Here is a 22,449-nt window from a genome sequence, read left to right on the forward strand (position 1 = left end):
CCCAGTTGCTAAGGAAAATTGTTGTCTGTGGTGAAAAAAAAAAAAAAAAAAAAAAAGCCCAGCCCAAATCGTTTTCCTTTGGCAGACCTCTGCGGCTGCCTCACCTAGCCCATTGTTTGACTGCCATGGATTAAAGCGAAAAGGCAATAGCAATATAAGGCATATGGAAGGCAGCAGTGGCACCCTTCCTTCCTACCTCCTCCAGTATTCGTAAGGAAGCACAGAAAATCTAGACATACATTGAACACAGCAGCTGCAAGGCAGCATCTAGGCATCCTTGGAAATGACTGCAGCAAACAAGAGGTCTGGGGGACTTTGAAATAGGCGTGGAGGAAGGGTGTAAGTGGTAGGGATATTTTTTTTTTTTCTTTTGGCTCTCAGCCTTTAGGTTTATCTGTCCCAGCTGCATTCCTCAGCTATGCAGCTCCTTTGCAAAAGCTTGATGTCATTCAGAAAAACCTCCTGCCAAATGGAAAGAGTGTGCTTGCAAGCACGGTCTTGAAGAGAGCAGAGCAGTTCCTTTCAGGCTGTGTACTGGCTAACCCATCCGTGGATTTCCACAGGCACGTCTGTTCCTCAGTTTGCTGAAGAGCCATGGTTTGTGCAAGGAAAGCGCAGCGTATTCTCTTTATTTAATGCTCCATGTAACCACAGTTTGCTAAGCCACTTCACTTTATCAATTGTCAACCTGGAGAATTTGGCAGAAGGGCCATTTGACTAGATGTTTCCAGCACAAATCCGAGCAAAGGAGCATCGTACAGAAGGAGAAAAATGAACAGCTGCAGCTCTCTGTGCCTGTGTAGGCTGAATGTATGGAAGATGGGAACTTACTCAGGTTAGAAGGGCCAAAGTATGTGTGTACCAACGATTGCCAGCAGCTATGAGGACACATGCTTCAATCTGATTCACACCAAAGCATTTACGGCGAGCGTCTTTCTATTTTTAAATCTATTTCATGATTTTGTACTTCTTTTCACCTGGATAACAAAGCAGACACTCTGCATACTTGTCAGCATTGACTCTTCATTTGCTTTCTAGTAGTTTTTACTTTTTTTTGTTGCAATACCGGAGAATGGAGTACCTTGGAGATAAGTTGACAGTGGCACATACACATATGAACCAGTGGATGGGGACGATGAGGAGGTCCTTGCAGGAAGCTTTCAGTTTAGTTACGACTGCTGTAACACAAGAAAGAACTAGCATAGAAGCCAGCAGCAGAAACCCTTTCAAACGCACATCGTCCTTCCGACACTTTGCTTCCCGGAGCCGAGAGTCTTTCCGCAGGTTTTCAGTCAGAAGTCAGCAGAGGTTTTCTTCTTTGAGGAAAAGACACACAGTTCCAGAACAAGCCGACCCTGTAAGCGCTTTACTGTTGTTGTTTTCTGTTACTTTTTCTTGAACACAATATTCTATTACATCAAAAATATTATATAGATTTTTTACTATTGCCTTCATACTGCTAAGAGTGAGCTGTGCACTGTAACTTTAAATCAGCTTTGGTTATATGTTCTGTACACCAGAATTCCCTGGTGCAATTTGAATTACTTGTATTGAATAGCAGCATCTGCAGCCAGCTGATTGACTGACTATAGGGTTTGAGGTTCTTAATGAAGAATCAAACTGCTCAGCTATAACATTTACTCACATTATGCCTGTACTGGACATAGAGCCCATTCACACCTGTATGGTATGCATTTCTTGTAAAAAAATCTATTTTCTATGTGGCAAGTCTACATTTATGCTTTACAGCTCAACATGTTTTTGAAGAATAGGACAAGTAACTGTTTTTCACACACTGAGTAGGCCCATAGAAATGTATTATGTTTCTATGGACAAGTAGCTGTTTTTCACACACTGAGGAGGCCCATAGAAATGTATTATATGTTTCTATGGACAAGTAGCTGTTTTTCACACACTGAGTAGGCCCATAGAAATGTATTATATGTTTTTATGGACAAGTAGCTGTTTTTCACACACTGAGTAGGCCCATAGAAATGTATTATGTTTCTATTCATTTTACTGCATCTCTACCATAGGATCTATATTCTTGCCTGTCACTCTTTGACTTGGCATGAACGCATGAGCAAGAACGCCAATAAACGCATGTTAAAAGTGCATGTAAACACGTAATTGCATGTGAACATGCATATACAAGATGTGGATAGTCATGATAGCTATAATTTACCTGCAATCAAGATTTTTGCATCGAAGCAAGATGCATTTCATTGAAAGTGCTTTGGTATTACGTTTGAGCTCTGATTTTTGTGTCCAGTTGTAAATACCTGATCTGAAACCATAGAAGTATACAATAAAGAATATTAGTAATGCTATTGTGTTTATGTGAACTCTTGCTTTTATTAACGTAGGGAAGTTTAGAAAAATGTAGTTTGTTTTTTTTTTAGCCATGTAAGTGGTGATGCAACAAACTCCGCTAGTATGTAATGCCTGCTTCTACAGAAGGCCTTGCTACCTGGACATTCCTTGTTATATCTCTGGTGTTGTCTGCTATAGCTTGCTTTTGTGGGTGATGTCAAACTAGCCAAATCAGCCATTGAAGAGATCTGTGTATTCTTACACACTGGACAAAACCGTATCCAATTTCCAGCCAATCATAGTCCTGATGTATTTTCTCTTGGTGAGCCCTGATGTAGAGGTACTTGTTCAAGTCCCCTGAAATGCATTGGCTATTTCTATATTCTCCCCTTCAACCCTACATTGAATAAAGCTGTATCTGGACTATTAAACAAAGTGTAGTGCTTCAATTCACAAGCCTGCATTTTCATACCAGCCAAGAAGTATACATGTACAGTAGATAAGCCCATGTATAAAAATAAAGCTGACCCCTGATAGTCTCTGGATGCCAGTGTGCAAGTGTCAAGCTGAATGATTCCTGCATAATGTTTCGAATTTTTAAACTGCTCACGCAGGGACATATAGAAATGAATAACGTAATAAAAATATTAGTCATCTAGCATTCAAATGTTCATGATGAATATTCTAAAAGCGACTCTTGAGTCACCATATGAACGACTCAACAGTGCAGTTGCAGCATGATCCAGGAATTGGGCTGCCTGATTCCAGGCTTTGTACTCTCTTGGTTATCTCTGCTTCAGCCAGCACGTCCAGTAATTTTATCACAAAAGGCGCATAGATTGATGAGTTAGATTGTTTCTCAATTCTGCCCTTAGGGAGTTCTAGCCCGGCTTCATGCTGGTTCTTAGGAATGGGAGATGGCTCGAAGGAAAGCTTTTATCTGTGCTTGCTAATTGATTGGCTTCTGCATAAAATATGCTGTCACTTGTTCCCTGGGGAAAGAAATCCTAAATTACTGGCAAGTGTGACCACGTTTAATCAATATCCTATATCCATATAGATTGTAGTAGGCACACACACTTGCGTGTGAAATTAGTTTTTATTTACATTAAGGCCTGTGTGGAGAATGCATCTCTGTAATAAATGTAGCATCCTCTTTACAGCCAATTTTATTTTGTTCAGGTACACACAAATCAAATGTTTTTCTGTAGATAAAAGTGCCTATACACAATAAAATATTGCTTCTTGAATAGATTTGACCATGTACCTGCATGAACAAATCTGAAGGGTAGAGTTTGTAGTCTGAGCTAACATTCCTTAGTGTGTGAAGGACCGTAATTGCAGACACATGATGGCCACATGAATGGAAACAGCAAATAACATCTTTATTTTGCATCCTCATGGCTACTTGGATAAACATTCCGGTAGCTGGTTTTACTCCACATATAGTGCGAGATGTCAGCATTGATCACCTATTATTCAGTCAATGTATAGACATAGTCACTCAATGAATAAAGTGTTAATAAAGGATTTGTTCACTGAAAAAAGCCTTAAACTGAAAGCAAAACTCTGTGCAAAAATGTTCTTAACCCTTGCAGTGGGGCTACACTTGCACTGCAAGGCTTAAGTGCTTGTTTTTGTTTAGGTGCTAAAAAAAAAAAAAATACTCATCCTAACCGTGGAGCTGACTGGCTGCTACTGTGATCCCTGAAGCCTGTCTCTTCCTCCACTACAGCGATGGAATGTCCCTCTGTGTCCCCACGTCCTATACACAGTGTATAGAACATGACGACTCACGGATCCTTAGAGCGCTGCAGCGGAGGGGGAGAGAGACTCCAGCGACCAGTCTAAGAGCAAGCTGGCTCCAAGGATTGGGTGAGTATGACTTCCTTTTTTTTTTTATTGTAGCAGATAGACAAAATGAGCACTTAACCCTTGCAGTGTGGGATAGCCCCACTGCAAGGGTTAAAAACATTATTGCTGGAGTTCTGCTTTAAAGCTGAGATTCACGCCAAAAGGCTATTTACACAATTGATGAACTGCATGTGGACTCTTGTACAATCAAAATCCCAGCACATTTCTGCCACATGGAAGTCAGAGATGGCGCATACAGCCTCCCATAACCATAAAAGTCAGTGGCTGTATGCAGGTATACACTGAACTTGCGTAAATCCGTTCATGTGTATGTCCACAACTCTGAATGCTGAAGGTCTGCGTTTAGGGTTTTGCGCCCATATAGAGGTGCATGCAAGTCCAACATATACCTGCATACAGCCATTGACTTCTACGGGAGGTTGTGCGCGTCACCTGTGGCTCCCTGGTGGCAGAAATGCACTGAAAATTTACATTGTAGGTCCACAGGCGGCCATGTACAAAAGTGTGTTTCTGTTTATCCACCTTTTGTGATTCGCACAGCTCTGCCATACTGCATAGTCATGAATCGGCACACCATGTTTCTACTACAGTTAAAAAATGCAGTGTTGTTACTTTCCTTTCCCAGTCTCCTGACTGCATAGTATGTTGCCTTTGTTAGACTGGCAGTAAAGTAAAATACTTAGCTCAAGTTACATTTTCAAAAAAAGAATTCATGATATTTCAAAGTATTACATTTTGAATTGGAGCTTCTTGGAACCTGGAGATCCATAAACTTCATGAACGTCTTCCAAGTATTTCCAAAAACTTGTAACAGAAAGAAAGTTCAGTACTCAATAACATGAACCTCCCCTTTCTTCATTGTCGCCATATTTTTTAGCCACAGGGTCTGTAGTCATGTGCATGTAGTGTGATCTTCCGTAGATGAATTGTACTAGTTGGAGGGCAGTGCTTCAGAGTACCCCTAGATGAGAATCACGTGCACTGTTTAACTTTCATGGGATTTTCTGTAATTGATTACGCTTGATGGATACAGTTTGTGAAAGCATAACACACTTTTATTGGCATCAGAAATCCCAGCTTGGTACTAAATGAATATGAGATATATTTTTAGCTGCTTGACCACGTTTATGTACGTATAACAACTTAACAAAAAAAAAAATGCTGCTAACTAGTTGGCACCAATAGTACCAACTTTCATTATAGCTTCTTTCTTATTATTATACAGGATTTATATAGCGCCAACAGTTTGCGCACCACTTTACAATATAAGAGCACATTACAACGCAATGGTAAGGAGGGCACTGCCCGTGAGGGCTTCCAATCTAAGAGGGAGGGTGCTGTAATTGTAATTTTAATAAGAGAAATCCTATTGTTGTATAACCTTATCAAAGTGTTAGTGCTTCAAAACCTTTAGCAATCGTATGCCAAGGCTTATGTTAATTTTTTATAATTTTTCTTCATTATTATTATACCTTATTCTGTTTCCTACCTAAGTTTTCTTTCATTTTCTCATCTACCAATCTACCCTGTTCACACCTGGGCTTTTTGACGCTCAAAGCTAAGTGCAACAAAACTCTCAACACGAGAAATCCCATTCATTTCTATGGCCCCTGTTCACACGTGAGAGATTTGTCGCTAGCTGTAAAATGCCGAATGCTGGGCATTCGGGCAGATTACAGCACGTTTGGCTGCACAGACGTCAATGGATGCGCATGAAAATACACGACACAAGCGTTTGGCACATTTGTGCGCACATTTGCTCATTCACAGCAATGCATTTCAATCTGCTCAATAAAACGCGCGTCTTTATATATGCGTGTCTAATGCACGGAAAAATGTGTAAATGCTGATGCCTAGGTGTGGATGGAGACTAAAGGGGGCTGCTTTCTCTGTGTCTTGCTGTATAGGAAAGAAACTAGTTATGTGATGTTTGGTTATTGTTTTCAACAAGCAGTAGTCTGTTTTCAGTTTATAACTGGTCTATAAAACACAATAGTTTCCAAAACAATGGCTGTGACGTACACCCGGCCCAGACCCGCTGTACGTCAATCCCACGTGACCATACACAAGTCTGAACCGAGCGTGAGCATCACAAGGACGCGACGATACAACTCTCAGCCTCACCCTGCGCAGAGATTTCCCAGCTCGCAGGACACAATCTCAGGCCAGCAGACTGAGAGCGATCGTCACCAGGGTTGGTTAACTCCGGTGGTATTTATTTACCACTCGGGGTTTTATTGTTTACTATATAATGAAAAAAGTACAGAAAATTTTGGGGAAAAAACTTTTCCCTACGGTATGTTCTAAAACAATTATTATTACCCAAATTTTTGACAAAATATAAAATTCGGGGTCACGTCGGGTAAATAGACACCAAACATGTTGAGATCTAAAATTGCGTGCGTCCGCGAATTCGCAAAAACGACCATATCCAAAATTTGCCATAGACAACGCTTTAAAAGCTTTTACCGCTCCATCAGTTTAGTGTTATCAGTGATTGATGGCCCTCGAATTATTGCTCTCACTGCGACGTTCGCGGCGGTACGTAACATGTGCGGCATAATGGATGCAATCGTCGTTTACGCACGTAGGTGCACTCGACACATGTTTGTATGTGGGGGGCGGGGGAAATTTTTTTACATTTTTTAATTACCTTTTTATATGTAACTTTCATTTTTTTGTAACATTCTTTAAAAAAAAAATCACTTAACTTTATTGCTATCACATAGGGGACTAACAATCCCCCTTTGTGATAGCCAATTTTCAGTGACAGGTCCTCCTCTATGGAGACATCAGGGGTCTTTAAGACCCCTAATGTCACCTAGGGACCCCCAGAGAAGCTGATGAAGCAGAGACCTGCTTCACCAGCTTCTCTTCAGTTTCTGGTCCGGAGAGTGTCACTGAATGCAGGCAGTGATGTAATAAACATCACTGCCTGCATTCAGAAGGAGGAGGAGATCAAACGGAGCTTGAGTACTGAGCTCCGTTTGATCTCCGGCCGCAGAGCTGCTGTGCTGGTCCCGGGCTCGCACCGGGCACATCGGAGCTCGGGATTGTCAGCAGCGGCGGAGGCGCACACCCGCGCGTTTATTACAAGCGATCGGGCGTCTCTACAGACAGCCGACCGCTTGTATATGAACAGCCATCGCTGGCTGTTTACATTGCAGGCTGAATTCCCGCTCGTGCCCGCTGCCTAGCGACGGGCACGAGCAGGACAGGACGTTTAAAAACGCCCACCCGCATTCAAGAAGCAGCTGTCCGGCCATTTAATTACAACGGCCGGACAGCAGGTGGTTAATAAAAGAAACGGTGCAGAAAATATACAGAAAAAGATTTAATAAAAGGAGACAAAATATATATACAAAAGAAAAATAAAAGGCAATAAAAAGAATACTCAACAGTCCTGGAATTAGGAGTTCTGACAGAGTTCAGAGTTCAAGAAGCAAAGTGGAAGTCTGCAGGGCTCTTCAAGCAGACTTCCAGCAGATAATGTCCAAAGATTAAAGGGGAACTCTTCTGCGATGTTTAAGACTTCTAGTTCCTCGATTATGTTTAACCCAAGGGCCCAGTCTGGTCGCCTAGACAGAAAATGTTATAAGCCCCTTTTAGAGGGTGTCCCGGAGCCGGCCCCTAGGCAGGGCTGGGGTGGGAAAGCAGGCGGGGGATGAACCTTTATTTTTCACTATCCCCACCCAATTCCAAAGTATGAAATGTTGCTTAATTTTCAAATTCATGTTTTATGACTTTAGGGAGAATGCGGGGGTCACCAGGGTCACCGCATCTCCCGGACCTGCTTGTTTATATATCTTGTCCACTGGCAAATATATGAATGTTTGGTGCCATGCCTATAATTAACAACAGCCATAAAAGGCTTGGAGAGATATTTTGGAATTTCACTTGGACTCGGGCAATAAAAGATCACAGCCATCTAGCATCTCTTCTGTGGAATGTGGAGGGACCTGTCTAATTCTAAATGAAGACCTGCATGTGCTCTGACTGGGACACAAGAGAATTCTATTTTTTAATATTAAGACTCAGACCCCCTTATCGTCACAATGGCTACCCTGTCTAATCACAGTAAGGTCTGTTTCAGATTGATTCTGAGAAATGAGCCTTGCAAGAACTACAAGATGGCAGTCAAAAGACCATCATACAGTTTGTTCTCTGTGGCTATCGGGGAAAAAAATACAGGGAAAGCGTACATATGTATGTACTTTATGCGGGTTTGAGAAACAAAGGAAACCAACTGGTAAAATCCATTTTGGTTACCTTTTCCACAATAGAGGTGGCAAAGGATATGAAATATCTGATTTGGCCATGATTCTCATGTCTGTGGCCACCAAGCAACAATACCAGATACCCTAATACCACCCAAAGGTTATGAATATCAGTTAAAAAAAATGGTTGGCTGTTTAAGACAGCTTTGCTAGTAGGCTTATAAATTGTTTTTTTTATTTTTATTTTAGAAGGCTATTAATGTTGGATGAGAAGGTGTCAAAGAGTAAAAGTCCACTCAGGAACAGCAACCTGCTCTTTAACAGGTTGTCACTTTCTTTAGCAGTTATCATTCATGCTCTAGTTCATCCTTCATTGCTAGGTTATATACTCAATATGAGAATTTAAAAATGGGAAACGCACCAGCTTGTAAAAGCCCAAGACAGGATAGATTGAACTTCCAGGTCTATGCCTTTATTTCCAGGCTATATAAGCAGATCAGGCTTTCTGTGGTTGTTTTCGAACATTTATTTTGCAAGCGAATGTACACACAGCCCACATAATGTCAGTACATAGTACTTTGACTTTGTTTTGCCTTCTTGAACTGTGTAAGCCTTTTCTGTAGCATGTGCTAAAGAAAGCGTGATCTGACATGAGCACCAAAAATTTAGCAATTACTATTAAAAAAAAAATCATCCACCAGCAACCATGATTGGACAGTTTCCTTTGTTCCCTAGTTCACCTCTTAAAACCAGTGTTGAACTAGGATATAAAAACAACATAAAGAGTGTTAAAGGAGAACTAGGAGGCGAGTAAAAATCACCTCATAGTTCTAGCCGGCCTGTGACAATGAAACTGTCACAGGTCGGCTCAATAGATCGGGAAGTGAGTGAACACGTACCGTCGCTCGCTCACTTTTCAATCCTGTCCCTGCAGAGAGCCGTGACTGTCACTCACGGCTCCCTGCAGTGAGCTTTTCACTCACCTTATAGTTCTAGCCGACCTGTGACAATGAGACTGTCACAGGTCGGCTCAGTAGATCGGGAGGTGAGCGAACACATACTGGCGTTCGCTCACCTCTCGATCCTGAAACGGCTCTCTGCCGTGACAGGGGAGGGGCTGGATTCCCCCCTCCCCTGTCCAATCCTCCAGCACTGGCTGTCGGAACGGATGGGGGAGGGGGCGGGTACAGCTGGCTCTGCCTCACGATAGGCAGAGCCAGCTGTCACTCACGCAGCTGGGTGGATCCATACAGTAATGTCGGGATCCGTCCTGGTTGCGCCGTCTCAGTTTGCCGCGAGCTGCAGCTCGCGGTATACTGAGCTTTGGGTGACGGGAGGACGCTAGTTTGTGTCCTCTCGTTACCCTTACCCTGACCCCATAGTTCTCCTTTATGTAATACATTAAACTGTATTGAGATATTAAACTAGGTTCTAAGCATTACAGCACTACATTTCTAAAATATCTCACCACCTCTCTATTATAATATCGCTTTCACGTTAATTTCTATTAAAGTAGTTTCATCTCTTCTAAGGTCTCTTGACCCATGAGATCACTTTTCTTTTTAATGTGTCCTGCTGTGATCTCATATGTTACCCTCTATGGATCAATATTTTGGTTGGCGTTCTAAATGGCATTTGTGGTCTGTGTGAATTTTTCAAATAACATTTTCTATACCAATAATATGAATTTACTTCTGGAAAAGGTTATTTGACATCTTCCTCGGCATGAGTTCATTTGAAAGCTCTCTTTTTCTTGCACCATTCTGCTTTGTTTTTAATACCTTTTTATAGATGTATTTCCTACATGCATGTTATATGCTCCTTGCTGTCTCGGTTTTGTCAGAAGCACACCAAAGGCTAACCTGTTTTGTGTTGTTGCTGTTTCCATTTTTTTTTGTTCCCTTTTTGGAAGATTTTTATGACGGTTCATTTTTGGAAAGGGCATTCATAAAATTATTTTACACCCCCTGCTCTATATTTAGTCATTGTTTATATCTACTCTCCAGGTACCTTTTTGATTCCTCCCCCTTAGGGTTTTGGGTCTTCTCTATAGTAGATATAACAAAAAATCATAATATGAGAAGGGAGCGTGGAACTACTGCTAATGATTGTGGCAAATGTTTAGGCCAGGTGGGGAGACATCGGTCATTTTGTCTATTGTAGAGTGTGCTAGGATTTGACCATCATTATAATTCAGAATAATTAGCCAGGTCACAGGGGGGGGGGACAGCGGGCTCTGCCTCACGATAGGCAGAGCCAGCTGTCACTCACGCAGCTGGGTGGATCCATACAGTAATGTCGGGATCCGTCCTGGTTGCGCCGTCTCAGTTTGCCGCGAGCTGCAGCTCGCGGTATACTGAGCTTTGGGTGACGGGAGGACGCTAGTTTGTGTCCTCTCGTTACCCTTACCCTGACCCCATAGTTCTCCTTTATGTAATACATTAAACTGTATTGAGATATTAAACTAGGTTCTAAGCATTACAGCACTACATTTCTAAAATATCTCACCACCTCTCTATTATAATATCGCTTTCACGTTAATTTCTATTAAAGTAGTTTCATCTCTTCTAAGGTCTCTTGACCCATGAGATCACTTTTCTTTTTAATGTGTCCTGCTGTGATCTCATATGTTACCCTCTATGGATCAATATTTTGGTTGGCGTTCTAAATGGCATTTGTGGTCTGTGTGAATTTTTCAAATAACATTTTCTATACCAATAATATGAATTTACTTCTGGAAAAGGTTATTTGACATCTTCCTCGGCATGAGTTCATTTGAAAGCTCTCTTTTTCTTGCACCATTCTGCTTTGTTTTTAATACCTTTTTATAGATGTATTTCCTACATGCATGTTATATGCTCCTTGCTGTCTCGGTTTTGTCAGAAGCACACCAAAGGCTAACCTGTTTTGTGTTGTTGCTGTTTCCATTTTTTTTTGTTCCCTTTTTGGAAGATTTTTATGACGGTTCATTTTTGGAAAGGGCATTCATAAAATTATTTTACACCCCCTGCTCTATATTTAGTCATTGTTTATATCTACTCTCCAGGTACCTTTTTGATTCCTCCCCCTTAGGGTTTTGGGTCTTCTCTATAGTAGATATAACAAAAAATCATAATATGAGAAGGGAGCGTGGAACTACTGCTAATGATTGTGGCAAATGTTTAGGCCAGGTGGGGAGACATCGGTCATTTTGTCTATTGTAGAGTGTGCTAGGATTTGACCATCATTATAATTCAGAATAATTAGCCAGGTCACTGACTAAGTTGGCAGACAAGTTAGAAAGTCTTCCTGAAACTGAGCATTTCTGTATTGGCGTTGAAGTGTTATTAAATCTTAATAGAAAAAAAACAAACTTAATGACCTCCAGCACTTTCCTTGTTTGCATGTCTATTTTTGTTCTGTGACTGCTTTCAATCCCTGCGGTGAAAATTGTTGCCTCTCAGGGTCCTGCCTTCGAGTAGCTCCATCCCCTTACCCCTTTGGGACCCAGAGCCACCTGAGTGTGCCACCCCCGGCTCGATCCATGGACAAGTCTGTTTATGTCCATTGAAGATTATGGCCCCAGAGGCAAGCAACTCCTCTGCTCCTCTCTCCAGCTTCTGATTGACAGTGTTTGGAGCCTGTGCTGTCACTTCATGGTGCGTGTGAAGGGAACCCACCCAGAAGCAATGGTGTGGACCTGTAGGGGCTGGCGGTTTGCAGATAGGGAAGGTAAATGTTTGGGCCATTATTTAGGGAAAACATGTACTGGGTGGTGTTGCACTGCTTGACATTACCCAGTATATTTGACACTAAACTCATGTGTTAAATCTTAAAAATGCATTTAAGTACCTTAACTATTAACAATACTGTAACGTATTTGTGTATCACTTAGCTGTAGATCCTCAAATCATCTCTAAATTAATGCTGAGGAGGGTGGCTACTTTTGTTCCCCATGGTCCCTGTGTGTGTGTTGTAAAGTAGCCACCGCTCAAGCCCACTCCTATCATGGACTACAATCTCAATAAGTAAACTAATAGTGAGATTGTAGTCCATCATGGGAGTGAGTTTGGAGCGGTGGCTAATTTACAGCCACACAGGGACCTTGGGGAAGAGAAATAGCCACCCCCTGGAAGGAAGGACCGTGTCGGCACCAATTAGAAGATGATTTGAGAATCTACAGCTGAGTGATACACAAATAAGATACATTTTTGTTAATAGTTAAGGTGCTTCAATGCATTTTTAAGATTTAACTCATGAGTGTAGTGTCACTTTAAGCATTTATGGGTCAGCCTTGAAAATGTCATATGATTGCATTCTCCAGAGTCTACCAAAAACTGCAATACCAGTATTGGTGGATGCCGGAGATGTTTCATAGGAAATATTTAGGTGTCATGACTACATTTTTGAGACACAGATAGCGTGATCAGAAGACTCATGTGTTCTACAGATCTACACACTGCTTCTACTCTCTCATCATAAACCTGACAGTATTGTCTGCTGAACTAAAGCAGCAGCTTTTAAGGTCAGCCCTTTTGTTGCCATAAAATTGCTAAGTTATTCAATCAGTTTCCAGTTGACTACAATAAAAAAGTAAAATAACTTCTGATGTATTTGTAATTAGTAAAAAGACAACTGTATTATAACATTAATATTTTACCATTTATGTATAAATTAAATATATACATAAATACACAAACGCTGTTCCTATAACTTTTGGTTTGGGGTCACTGGATCCTGATAGCTGTGAAATAAATGAGTCTCTATTTGTGAGCATAGCTGAGCAGTTCAGTGGCTCTGTTACGCAGTACCCGGTCAATGCTGGTTGAGAATGATTATATTTGTCAGCAATTCTCTAGCCCGTGAAGTCTGACATTGGGAACTCAAGTGATACTTCAGAGCACTATAGTCCTGCCGCAGAGTAGGGGGGATTAGACTTGTGCTGCAAAGGGCATTTAAAGGTACAAACTGTGCAGTGTAAATGGAAATGACCGGTAGCAATAGTCTTTTTCAAGTCCAACACTATCGAGCAAACTAAGTGCCATTTTATCTATCTGTTTACAAAGAAGTTACTTTTTGAAAGTGTAACTTTACATTACAATTTACTGTGTCTGAATAGAGGTTCTGCTTTATTAATAATAATGGTTACGTTTGAAGTGCACAGATGTGACATGACTGGTACCCGATGTGTTGGTTTTCGGATGGATTGGGTAGCAATCTCATGTCCGAGATAGCAGACAGACGCTCACCAATCAGCTTTAAAAGGAGAGGTTAATTACTGTGGTTTTCCCACAACGCAGGAGGAGCTGATAGCAATTGAGTTCTCTTGTATGGTTCTCAGCGATTGAGCGATGGGTCTTTGCATGTTGCATGCCCTGAGCAGCTTTGCCCATACAGGTTGCTATGGCCATGCTTTCATTATTCATTCTACCAGCTCCCTTGTTCTGTTTATCACCCACTCAGCATGATCATTTTTTATTCTGTGTGAGGTGGGGCATTGGTAGACTGGTGGGATCCACTGGTTATTGGCTGATACTCATTATATATGAACAGTAGGTTGCTTGTACTCTGTGTACTAATGTCCCTCTTGACTGATATAGGCATCTTTTGTCTCCTATTATTGCCTCATTTAAATTCTACATTATGGAAGCATGTGAGGTCTGATTCTGGTATTGGGATGTTGTTTCTATCATGCTGTTAATGTGCTTTTTAAAGGAACTAGACTGCCTTTGCTGATCTGTTTCTGAAAAAGCTAGTGATTGACATCAGACAAGGGCACAGATCAGGTTTTCTGGCTTCACTGGCTGTATAGTTTCCATAAATTGATAAGTTTCGATACCAGAGAGAGCCAGACTACTAGAATTTTCTTAAGGTCAGCAATGCCAACATACTTATTTTTCTCATAACAGGTTTCCTTTTATCCTTGGAGACTTTATACTGTGGTGCAAGCGAAAGCTTGGGAAAGAACAATTTAAATACAGTAATTATATTGTAGAAGCAGTTCCTCCCCTACTACTTCACATGCATTGTTATTTTCCTAGCGTTTTCCTGTTACTAGAGTAGTATGGAGATTGTGTGACTCTACCGACCTTCAAGTGCCACTAAAGTAACAAACATAACAATACAAAAGAAGCAGCAGGAGCAAAGTACTAACATAAGTATGGTTTAGAATTAGAGTGGCAAGAAAACAAAGCTCATAGCTGATAATGGAATGTCCAATAAGAGGTTATTTTTGAATATTTATTGCTTACTTGGATATACATAAAAGTGAAAGAGGGTAAAATGTCTTCGGCATGCTTCCCAACCTGCAAGAACACAGAACAGTCCTAAAAATGTAACCCTCCTTTTATGGTGTTCAGGACCAATGTAAATGGACTTTTATGTAAATAATAAAAAAAAATGTTTAAAAATAAACTCCAGAGCTGTGCTGGCTATGGTTCTGAAATTAAACTAGCGTGTTAGGTATTTATAACTATGATTAGATACTGTAGGGTTAATTTAATAAAGCAAATAGGCTATTCACTCTGCAGGGGAATTTTAACTTAATGAAGCTCTGCTGACTTCCGTCACCCAGTCATGTGCAAGCAAAAATACTAGAGCTGCAGCTAACGATTATTTTCAAAATCGATTAGTTACCCGATTATTAAGTTCGGTTAATCGGAGAAACAATAAAATACATTTTAAAAAATGGCTCCAGTGATGGACTACTAGTTTGTATTGAGATTGCACTCCATCACAGGAGCAAGCTTGGAGCGGTGGAAAAAAAAGTAAAAAAGAAAAAAAATAGCGTGGTGTGCAATATAGTGAAATGGAAAGTGTAAATGTATACAGCAATGAATGCAGAATGGCACCGACTATAGAGGACTACAAATCCCAGCAATAGTACATTATACAGCGCAATGCAGAATATCACCAGCTATAGAGGACTACAACAAATCCCAGCAATAGTACATTATAGCTGGCGGCATTCTGCATTGCGCTGTATAATGTGCTATTGCTGGGTTTTGTAGTCCTCTATAGCTGGTGGTATTTGGCATTGCACCACTGTATAATGTACTATTGCTGATGGTGCATTGCTCTGTATAATATACAGCACAATGTACCATCAGCTATAGAGGAATACAAATCCCAGCAATACATTATAGAGCACCATGTGTGGGAAAGTGCAGGCTTACAATTAATGCATGGCTGAGCTGTGGACGTAAAGCTGCGTTGTGCCCTCATGGGGCCTGAGAGCCTGCAGTGATCATCAGCAAAGTTCAGTAACCCACAGCAAACAATTATTTTACTGAAGTCAAGTAATTGAGAGAATAACTTGCATTGGATTGTTGCAGTGGCGTAACAACCGGGGGTGCGGGGGGGTCACTTGCCCCGGGCGCAGGACTGAGGGGGGCGCCGTCACGACCCCCGCTAAACGAAGCCATGGCTCCCTCTCCCTGAAACGATCACCCGGCTCTGTCATCGGGCGGCCGCTATTGTGGGCCACTGCTCTTTATAACACTTACCTGTTTGCCTTGGCAATGAGCTTAGTGGGGGATGCATGTTTGTCATAATCTTTCACTTCTCAGTAATTTTGTTTATAGGTCTTTTATTGTACATTATAAGTGTTTTAATAGAAATGCAGGCACACACATCTCAGCAACTAGATGTTACAGAATGTGAGCTCACAAGTGTGGAAGGAGCTGTGTGCTTGTCAATTAGATCTAGTTGCTATTTCTAAGACTGTGAACAGAAGCAATTTCTTATCTTCTACTTGGAATTGTGCACATTTTAATGCATAATAACAGTAACGGTATTAAAAACAAACACGTGCAAATGCTGCATTGGATGTATTTCTTCTCTCCTTTTAAATGCTTTTATTTCTCTTCCGCAAAACTCTGAGGACAAATAGTTTCATAATATCCATAGGTAGAACATTGTTTTAGTATATGTGTATTCTATATGCGCTGTCCTCGCTTACTATCTGGCCTTTCATTTGTTTTTCTTTTTTTCTCTTTATGTAAATGTTTGCAAACAAGGCTAGTCCACTTTTGGGCTGACAAACATTTGATATTAGTACTTTGATAACAGAAGTCAGTGCATTTTTTATGTTCCCTGATTTGTATCTACGTCAGGTACTAATGACTGTTGAGCATGACATTATATGTTCATAACCCATAACACTAAGGCTATCCATAATGGCAACCATTTTTTGTAAGATTCGTTGAAGATTTAAAACCTTGCCCTGGTTTTGGAATGATTGTAAGTGGAAAAATAATACTAATTTCTATTTTGTGATTTGTACACTTTAGGGTATTGATCACTAATTGTACATTTGAGCAGTAGTCAATATCTTTTCATTGTAATTGATTTCTATTTTACTTTTGATTTGCCTTTATGTTTTTGTTTTTTTAAATTATCTGCAGAGTTGGAAAATCACTTCAACTATTTTTCCATTTCTGACATTCTTTGGTGATTGTTTCTGTGCCTAGAATGTTACTGTTGTCACTTGAAGTGAATCTCAATCCAGTTGTGTGTAAAAGCTTTGTATGTATTGCCAGTCTGAGTGATGACAGGACAGCTAAATACTACAGTAAGATCTGCCCATACTCAAACCAGCGCCAAGAGCATAGTACCACTGACATGCACATTCCTGACCTGTACAATGTTTCCTGCTGTGTATAATGCAGCAAGACAGTTGCTCCTATTTCTCCTGAAAAATATTTGAAGTCCAAGCTAGAAATTCTTTTTTGTATAATCTGCTTATAATAGATTCACAGGGCTTATGTGGTATAATGGAATTTCCATCATAGTCTTCCTCTCACCATTCAGCTTGACAAGAGGTCACACATATGGACTACTAAATTAGACGCATCAAGCGGTTTACTGAGCAAGCAATGAAACATTTAAAGTACATGATTTGTGGCCATTGTGTGCTGTTTTCCTGTGCAGTGTTTAAGCCATGGCCACAATAATTTGGTATGTTTTCAATGAATTGTGAGATTTTTCTGGCACATGAATGGAAATTGAGCTGACTGTGGGTGAAAAACAATGGGTCTGTTAAGAATATTTTCATAAGCCTAAAACTCACAGGATGTAGCTATTCATGTTGCATCTCTTCTTCAAGCAGTGTTTAAGCTTGGCATGGAGACAGTTCAAAAACAATTACCGTATATACTCGAGAATAAGCCGTCCCGAATATAAGCCGAGGGTGGGAAATGAGGCAGCTACTGGTAGATAGATACCAATAAAATGACATTAATATTTATTTAAAAGAAAAATAACCTAGCTCTGTAAGTGGAAAAGGGGGTACAGGGCTACATATCATGTACTACGGATCATTTAACCCATTCATATTAGCAGAGGATAATTGTAAATCTATTGTTCAGTGCACTCTATATGTAGTATATAGTACATGTACATATAGAGTGCCTGCAACAATACATTTACAATGATCCTCTGCTAACATGAATGGGTTAAATGATCCGTAGTACATGATATGTAGCCCTGTACCCCCTTTTCCACTTACAGAGCTAGGTTATTTTTCTTTTAAATAAATATTAATGTCATTTTATTGGTATCTATCTACCAGTAGCTGCCTCATTTCCCACCCTCGGCTTATATTCGGGTCAATACTTTTTCCCAGTTTTTTTTGCTAAAATTAGGTACCTCGGCTTATATTCGGGTCAATACTTTTTCCCAGTTTTTTTTGCTAAAATTAGGTACCTCGGCTTATATTCGGGTCAATACTTTTTCCCAGTTTTTTTTGCTAAAATTAGGTACCTCGGCTTATATTCGGGTCAATACTTTTTCCCAGTTTTTTTTGCTAAAATTAGGTACCTCGGCTTATATTCGGGTCAATACTTTTTCCCAGTTTTTTTTGCTAAAATTAGGTACCTCGGCTTATATTCGGGTCAATACTTTTTCCCAGTTTTTTTTGCTAAAATTAGGTACCTCGGCTTATATTCGGGTCAATACTTTTTCCCAGTTTTTTTTGCTAAAATTAGGTACCTCGGCTTATATTCGGGACGGCTTATACTCGAGTATATACGGTAGGCAGGCTGTGTGTGTGTGTCAGGAGGTAATGTGCTGACCTTATGATCATCGTAGGAAAGTGGAATCTCACAAAGTCTGTGTGATCACATGGAGATAAGTCACACTTATAATTATATAACTAACATTTAAAATCATAATGACATTAGGGGGGAAAAATCGACTCATTAAGGCCAACCAGAAAAATAAAACTGTTATACCACGAACCCTAAAACCAAAGCTCCAGAGAAGGCAAAAAAGCAATCAACTCATGAAGAAGAAGAAGAAGATAGATGAACATTCTCAGCTGCTTCTAAGTATCAGTAGCCATTTACATTTTGTACTTTAACCCCTTCATGACTGAGCTAGTTTTTAGTTTCTGTTCCTAAATGACTGACACACTTTTTACATTTTTGCTGTGTGATTCTTCCACAGCAGCAAGTTTTGATTATTATTATTATTTTTAGAATTTTTTTAATAATAATTATAGTATACAAATATATTTATATATAAACGTTTTATTTTCCTAATTTTTTGTACACTTTCATTTTTTTTTTTTACACTTTGTAAAAAAAATAAGTGTAAAAAAAAAATATTTTTTTTTTGTCAGTTTATATCAAGCAATCACTATGACTGCTTAATAAATTAACTTTTTAAAATTTTTAGTTATTATCAGGCTGCTCCAAGCTTAGGAACAGCTAATAATAACTTTAGAGACTGATCCTGACAGCATGTCAGAATCAGATCTCACTAAAGGTCTTTGATCGTTCCTAGACGATCAGAAGTGATACAGAAGTGATACATTTCACTCGAGATACATTTTGTATCTAGTGGTTGAAATGTATCATTTAACATCGGGCCAGGATCTCCAGCTGTCAAAACGAATAGCAGAGAGGTGAGTCACTGCTACCTCTCTGCTATCTTCAGCTGTCAGATACGGGATCGCTATTTAGCGAACCCGTATCTGAATGTAAAGGCTTCATTCTTTCATTAATGAAAGAAAGAAGCTTTTAAAAAAGCTTAACTATTTCATTAATGAATGTCTCAATAGTGAGGCATTAATTAATGACTGGAACTGCTGAGAATCAGCAGTTACCAGCATTACAGAGGCTAATATAACTCGGCACGTACAGTGTACGTGGCCAGTCATATAGCCACTTTGTGACGGGACGTACACTGTACGTCTCCCGTCACGAAGGGGTTAAGAAATACATACAGTATTTTAACAATCAGTTGATTCTCCTCGACTAGGCTGAAAGTACTGTCTGTGTTTCACATGGCAACCAATCTGCATTTTATGCTTATGGTTCTAAACAATACAGAGTATTTGGTTGCTGAATGTAATACACAATTCTTCTTTAATACCCTTCCATTCATCAGGCTGAGAATGGATGGGAACTATAAAGTGACCTTTTTAGGCCCCTTTCACACAGGCATTTCGATCAGGTCGCCTGTCGTTTTTTTCAGGTGGACCTGATCGGAAAGCCCTATGTTAGTCTATGGGCAGCCGGATTTAAATGGGCATGCATCTGTTTACATCCGATTACCCCGGCTCCGGCCAGGTCCTGAAAAACAGACAGAACAGAGTTCCATTTCAGGAACCTGAATGTGCCTGATCGGAGGTAATCTCAAGTACACGGACAGATTTCTGTCTTATATCCAATTCCCCATAGACCAACATGGGTCCTGTAATTTCAGTTTTTTCCTCCATCGCAAGACTGCACTGACACGGATGTTACAACGGTGATATCCATTCCAATCAGCAGGGGATCCGTGCATGGATGCCCTGTGGATTGGAACTGAAGGCACCTGTCTGAAAGGGGCCTTAATAAGGTTTGATGTACAAATGCAGTTTTATGGAAAGGTATTTGATTCATGTTTTACTGTGTTTATCAAACCCTTTTTATTGAATTTTAGCAGAGGAGATTTAACAGAAAGAATACAAGCAGCCAATGTAGTACAAAAGTGCTATGAACATGGGTTAGGTTAAAACAAAAAGTAGCGCTGCAGCTAACGATTATCTTCAAAATCGATTAGTTAGCCGATTATTACGTTTGATCGGATAAAAAATTTAATACATTTTTTAAAATGGCTCCAGTGATGGGAATACTAGTTTGTATTAAGATTGCAGTCCATCACAGGAGCAAGCTTGGAGCGGTGGAAATAAAAAAGAAAAAAGATAGTGTGGTGTACAATATAGTGAAATGAAAAGTGTAGAATTATACAGCAATGAATGCAGAATGGCACCGGCTATAGAGGACTCCAAAACCCAGCAATAGTACATTATACAGCACAATTATGATTTTAGTTGTTGCAGCCCTAACAAAAAGATATTCAAGACTCAACAGATTACTTAGGTGTGAACTCTTAAAATGTACTTCCACTTTTGCAGCCAAATTGGGATACCGTCTGCTTTATATTTATTACATATTCTTTATTTTAAAATTGCTGCTTATACTTTACTTGGTCTATTGTGAAAACTCCAAAATAGAAATTTCTTCTGCAAGGAGACTGGGAAGATAATGTCTGCCATAATTAACCCTGTCCGTTTAGCTAGACCTGATGATGTTGCAGGTTGGCTACGTACATAAAATCAGACACGACAGATTGTTTTTTAAAACCATCAAAAACAATCAAATTGTAAGAGGCTCTGCAGTGGAGTTATCAAATATGAAAGAACAGAAAATCACGAATAACAGATGTAAATCATGACAGTTAAATGTAAGATAAAGGAAAGAAGAGACATTACTGCATAATAGAACTCAGACCTAGGCGCAGATTAATTGGTCATAGGTAAAGAAGGATTGCTTCATATGAATTCAAATTTGAGTATTCAATCCAATAGTACCAGTGATATATCTGACTGTTTTGTCTTGGCTCTACAAGATCAGCTCTTCATTTCTATTATCCAGTCACTAATAGATAAAGACACAATTTTAATTTGTCCTAAGATTGATACTCCACAATGCAGAGGACTTTCTTGTTTTTACTTTTTGGTGTCTCTGTGAGAGGCTTAACTCCTGACTGCAAAGTCTCCACATCCAGCCTTATTGGTAAGACTTAGAAGAAAAGGGCTTTGGAATGTTTCCTCAGCCAGGACTAGAAAAAAAACATTACCAGTTGATTGCTATGGGCACCTTTATTTTATACAGTAGTTTTATTAGATCTGTTGCAACAAGATCAAGTAACAAGCAATCTGCACTTCACTTGCTAGAATAGGACAGGTTATTGACGTGATCGCCATTCAGTGATCTGCTGTGAACATTCTGTACCTTTGAAAAACTGCTTAAAGGCCAAAATATACTTGTAGGTTTGTACGTATAGTTTGAGGAACTTGAAATATTGCTCCAATTCTTTTACTTCTTTACTCCGCTTCCATTAGGCTTCCATTAGGTCACACATTGAAAATATTTGAAATTGTAGGGATGAATTACCTGAAGTGACCAAAGCTATAATTTTCCCCCTAAAATGCAGTTTTGCAGTGCTCTGCTTTAACGGGCTCAGTTTAGCTTCGCATGGCTTAAACAAGTATACACCTTTACCCATAAAAATGGGCACAGTTGCTAGAACATGTCATTGTGCCGCTGGCATTAAGCAGGCTTAAGCTGCAAAAAAGAAAAATTATTTTATACCATTGAAGGTGTTGCCACTATTAATTTATTCATCCTACAAAATAAATGAGCCGATTTAGCCAAATTCAAGTCGTTGTTTGCACAAAGACTGGATGGAGTGAAGTAGAACATGGTGAAGAAATAAAATTACATTGCCATAATTGTGATCTACCACATGAGGTGTTTTAGCTGTCTCTTCTAGCAGCACCCACATCCTATTCTGATGACATGCACTGATTAAAGTGCATCAATAATGACCTTGATGAGAGTAGCGGTTACAAGACAGGTCTGAGACATTCCTGCATAGGGACTTCGGTGCCTGGTCAGTACAGTCTGAACCAGTTGGGCAAAAGATCGCAGGACTGCTGGTTAAGATAAATATAACTGTAGGACTGTGCTGACCCATACTGTGTTGGCTTGGTCCACGGCTGTCATCATCATGA

The 22,449-nt window shown here is 39.9% G+C and overlaps 1 protein-coding gene across 2 annotated transcripts in view; it reads left to right on the plus strand.

Annotated features, from left to right (window-relative positions):
* The first annotated feature begins 84 nt into the window (after positions 1-84).
* Positions 85-22,449, plus strand: part of KIAA1671 (KIAA1671 ortholog) — a 59,132-nt gene continuing 36,767 nt past the window's right edge. For both annotated transcript variants that reach the window (XM_018560801.1, XM_018560792.1), the window contains exon 1: positions 85-1,357. In XM_018560801.1, the coding sequence (XP_018416303.1) occupies positions 1,073-1,357 (285 nt within the window). In that variant the 5' untranslated portion in view covers positions 85-1,072. The remainder of the gene's footprint in view (positions 1,358-22,449) is intronic.

The sequence above is a fragment of the Nanorana parkeri genome, unplaced genomic scaffold (genome assembly GCF_000935625.1).
Source record: "Nanorana parkeri isolate BGI_ZX_2015 unplaced genomic scaffold, ASM93562v1 scaffold18, whole genome shotgun sequence".
Classification (NCBI taxonomy): domain Eukaryota; kingdom Metazoa; phylum Chordata; class Amphibia; order Anura; family Dicroglossidae; genus Nanorana; species Nanorana parkeri.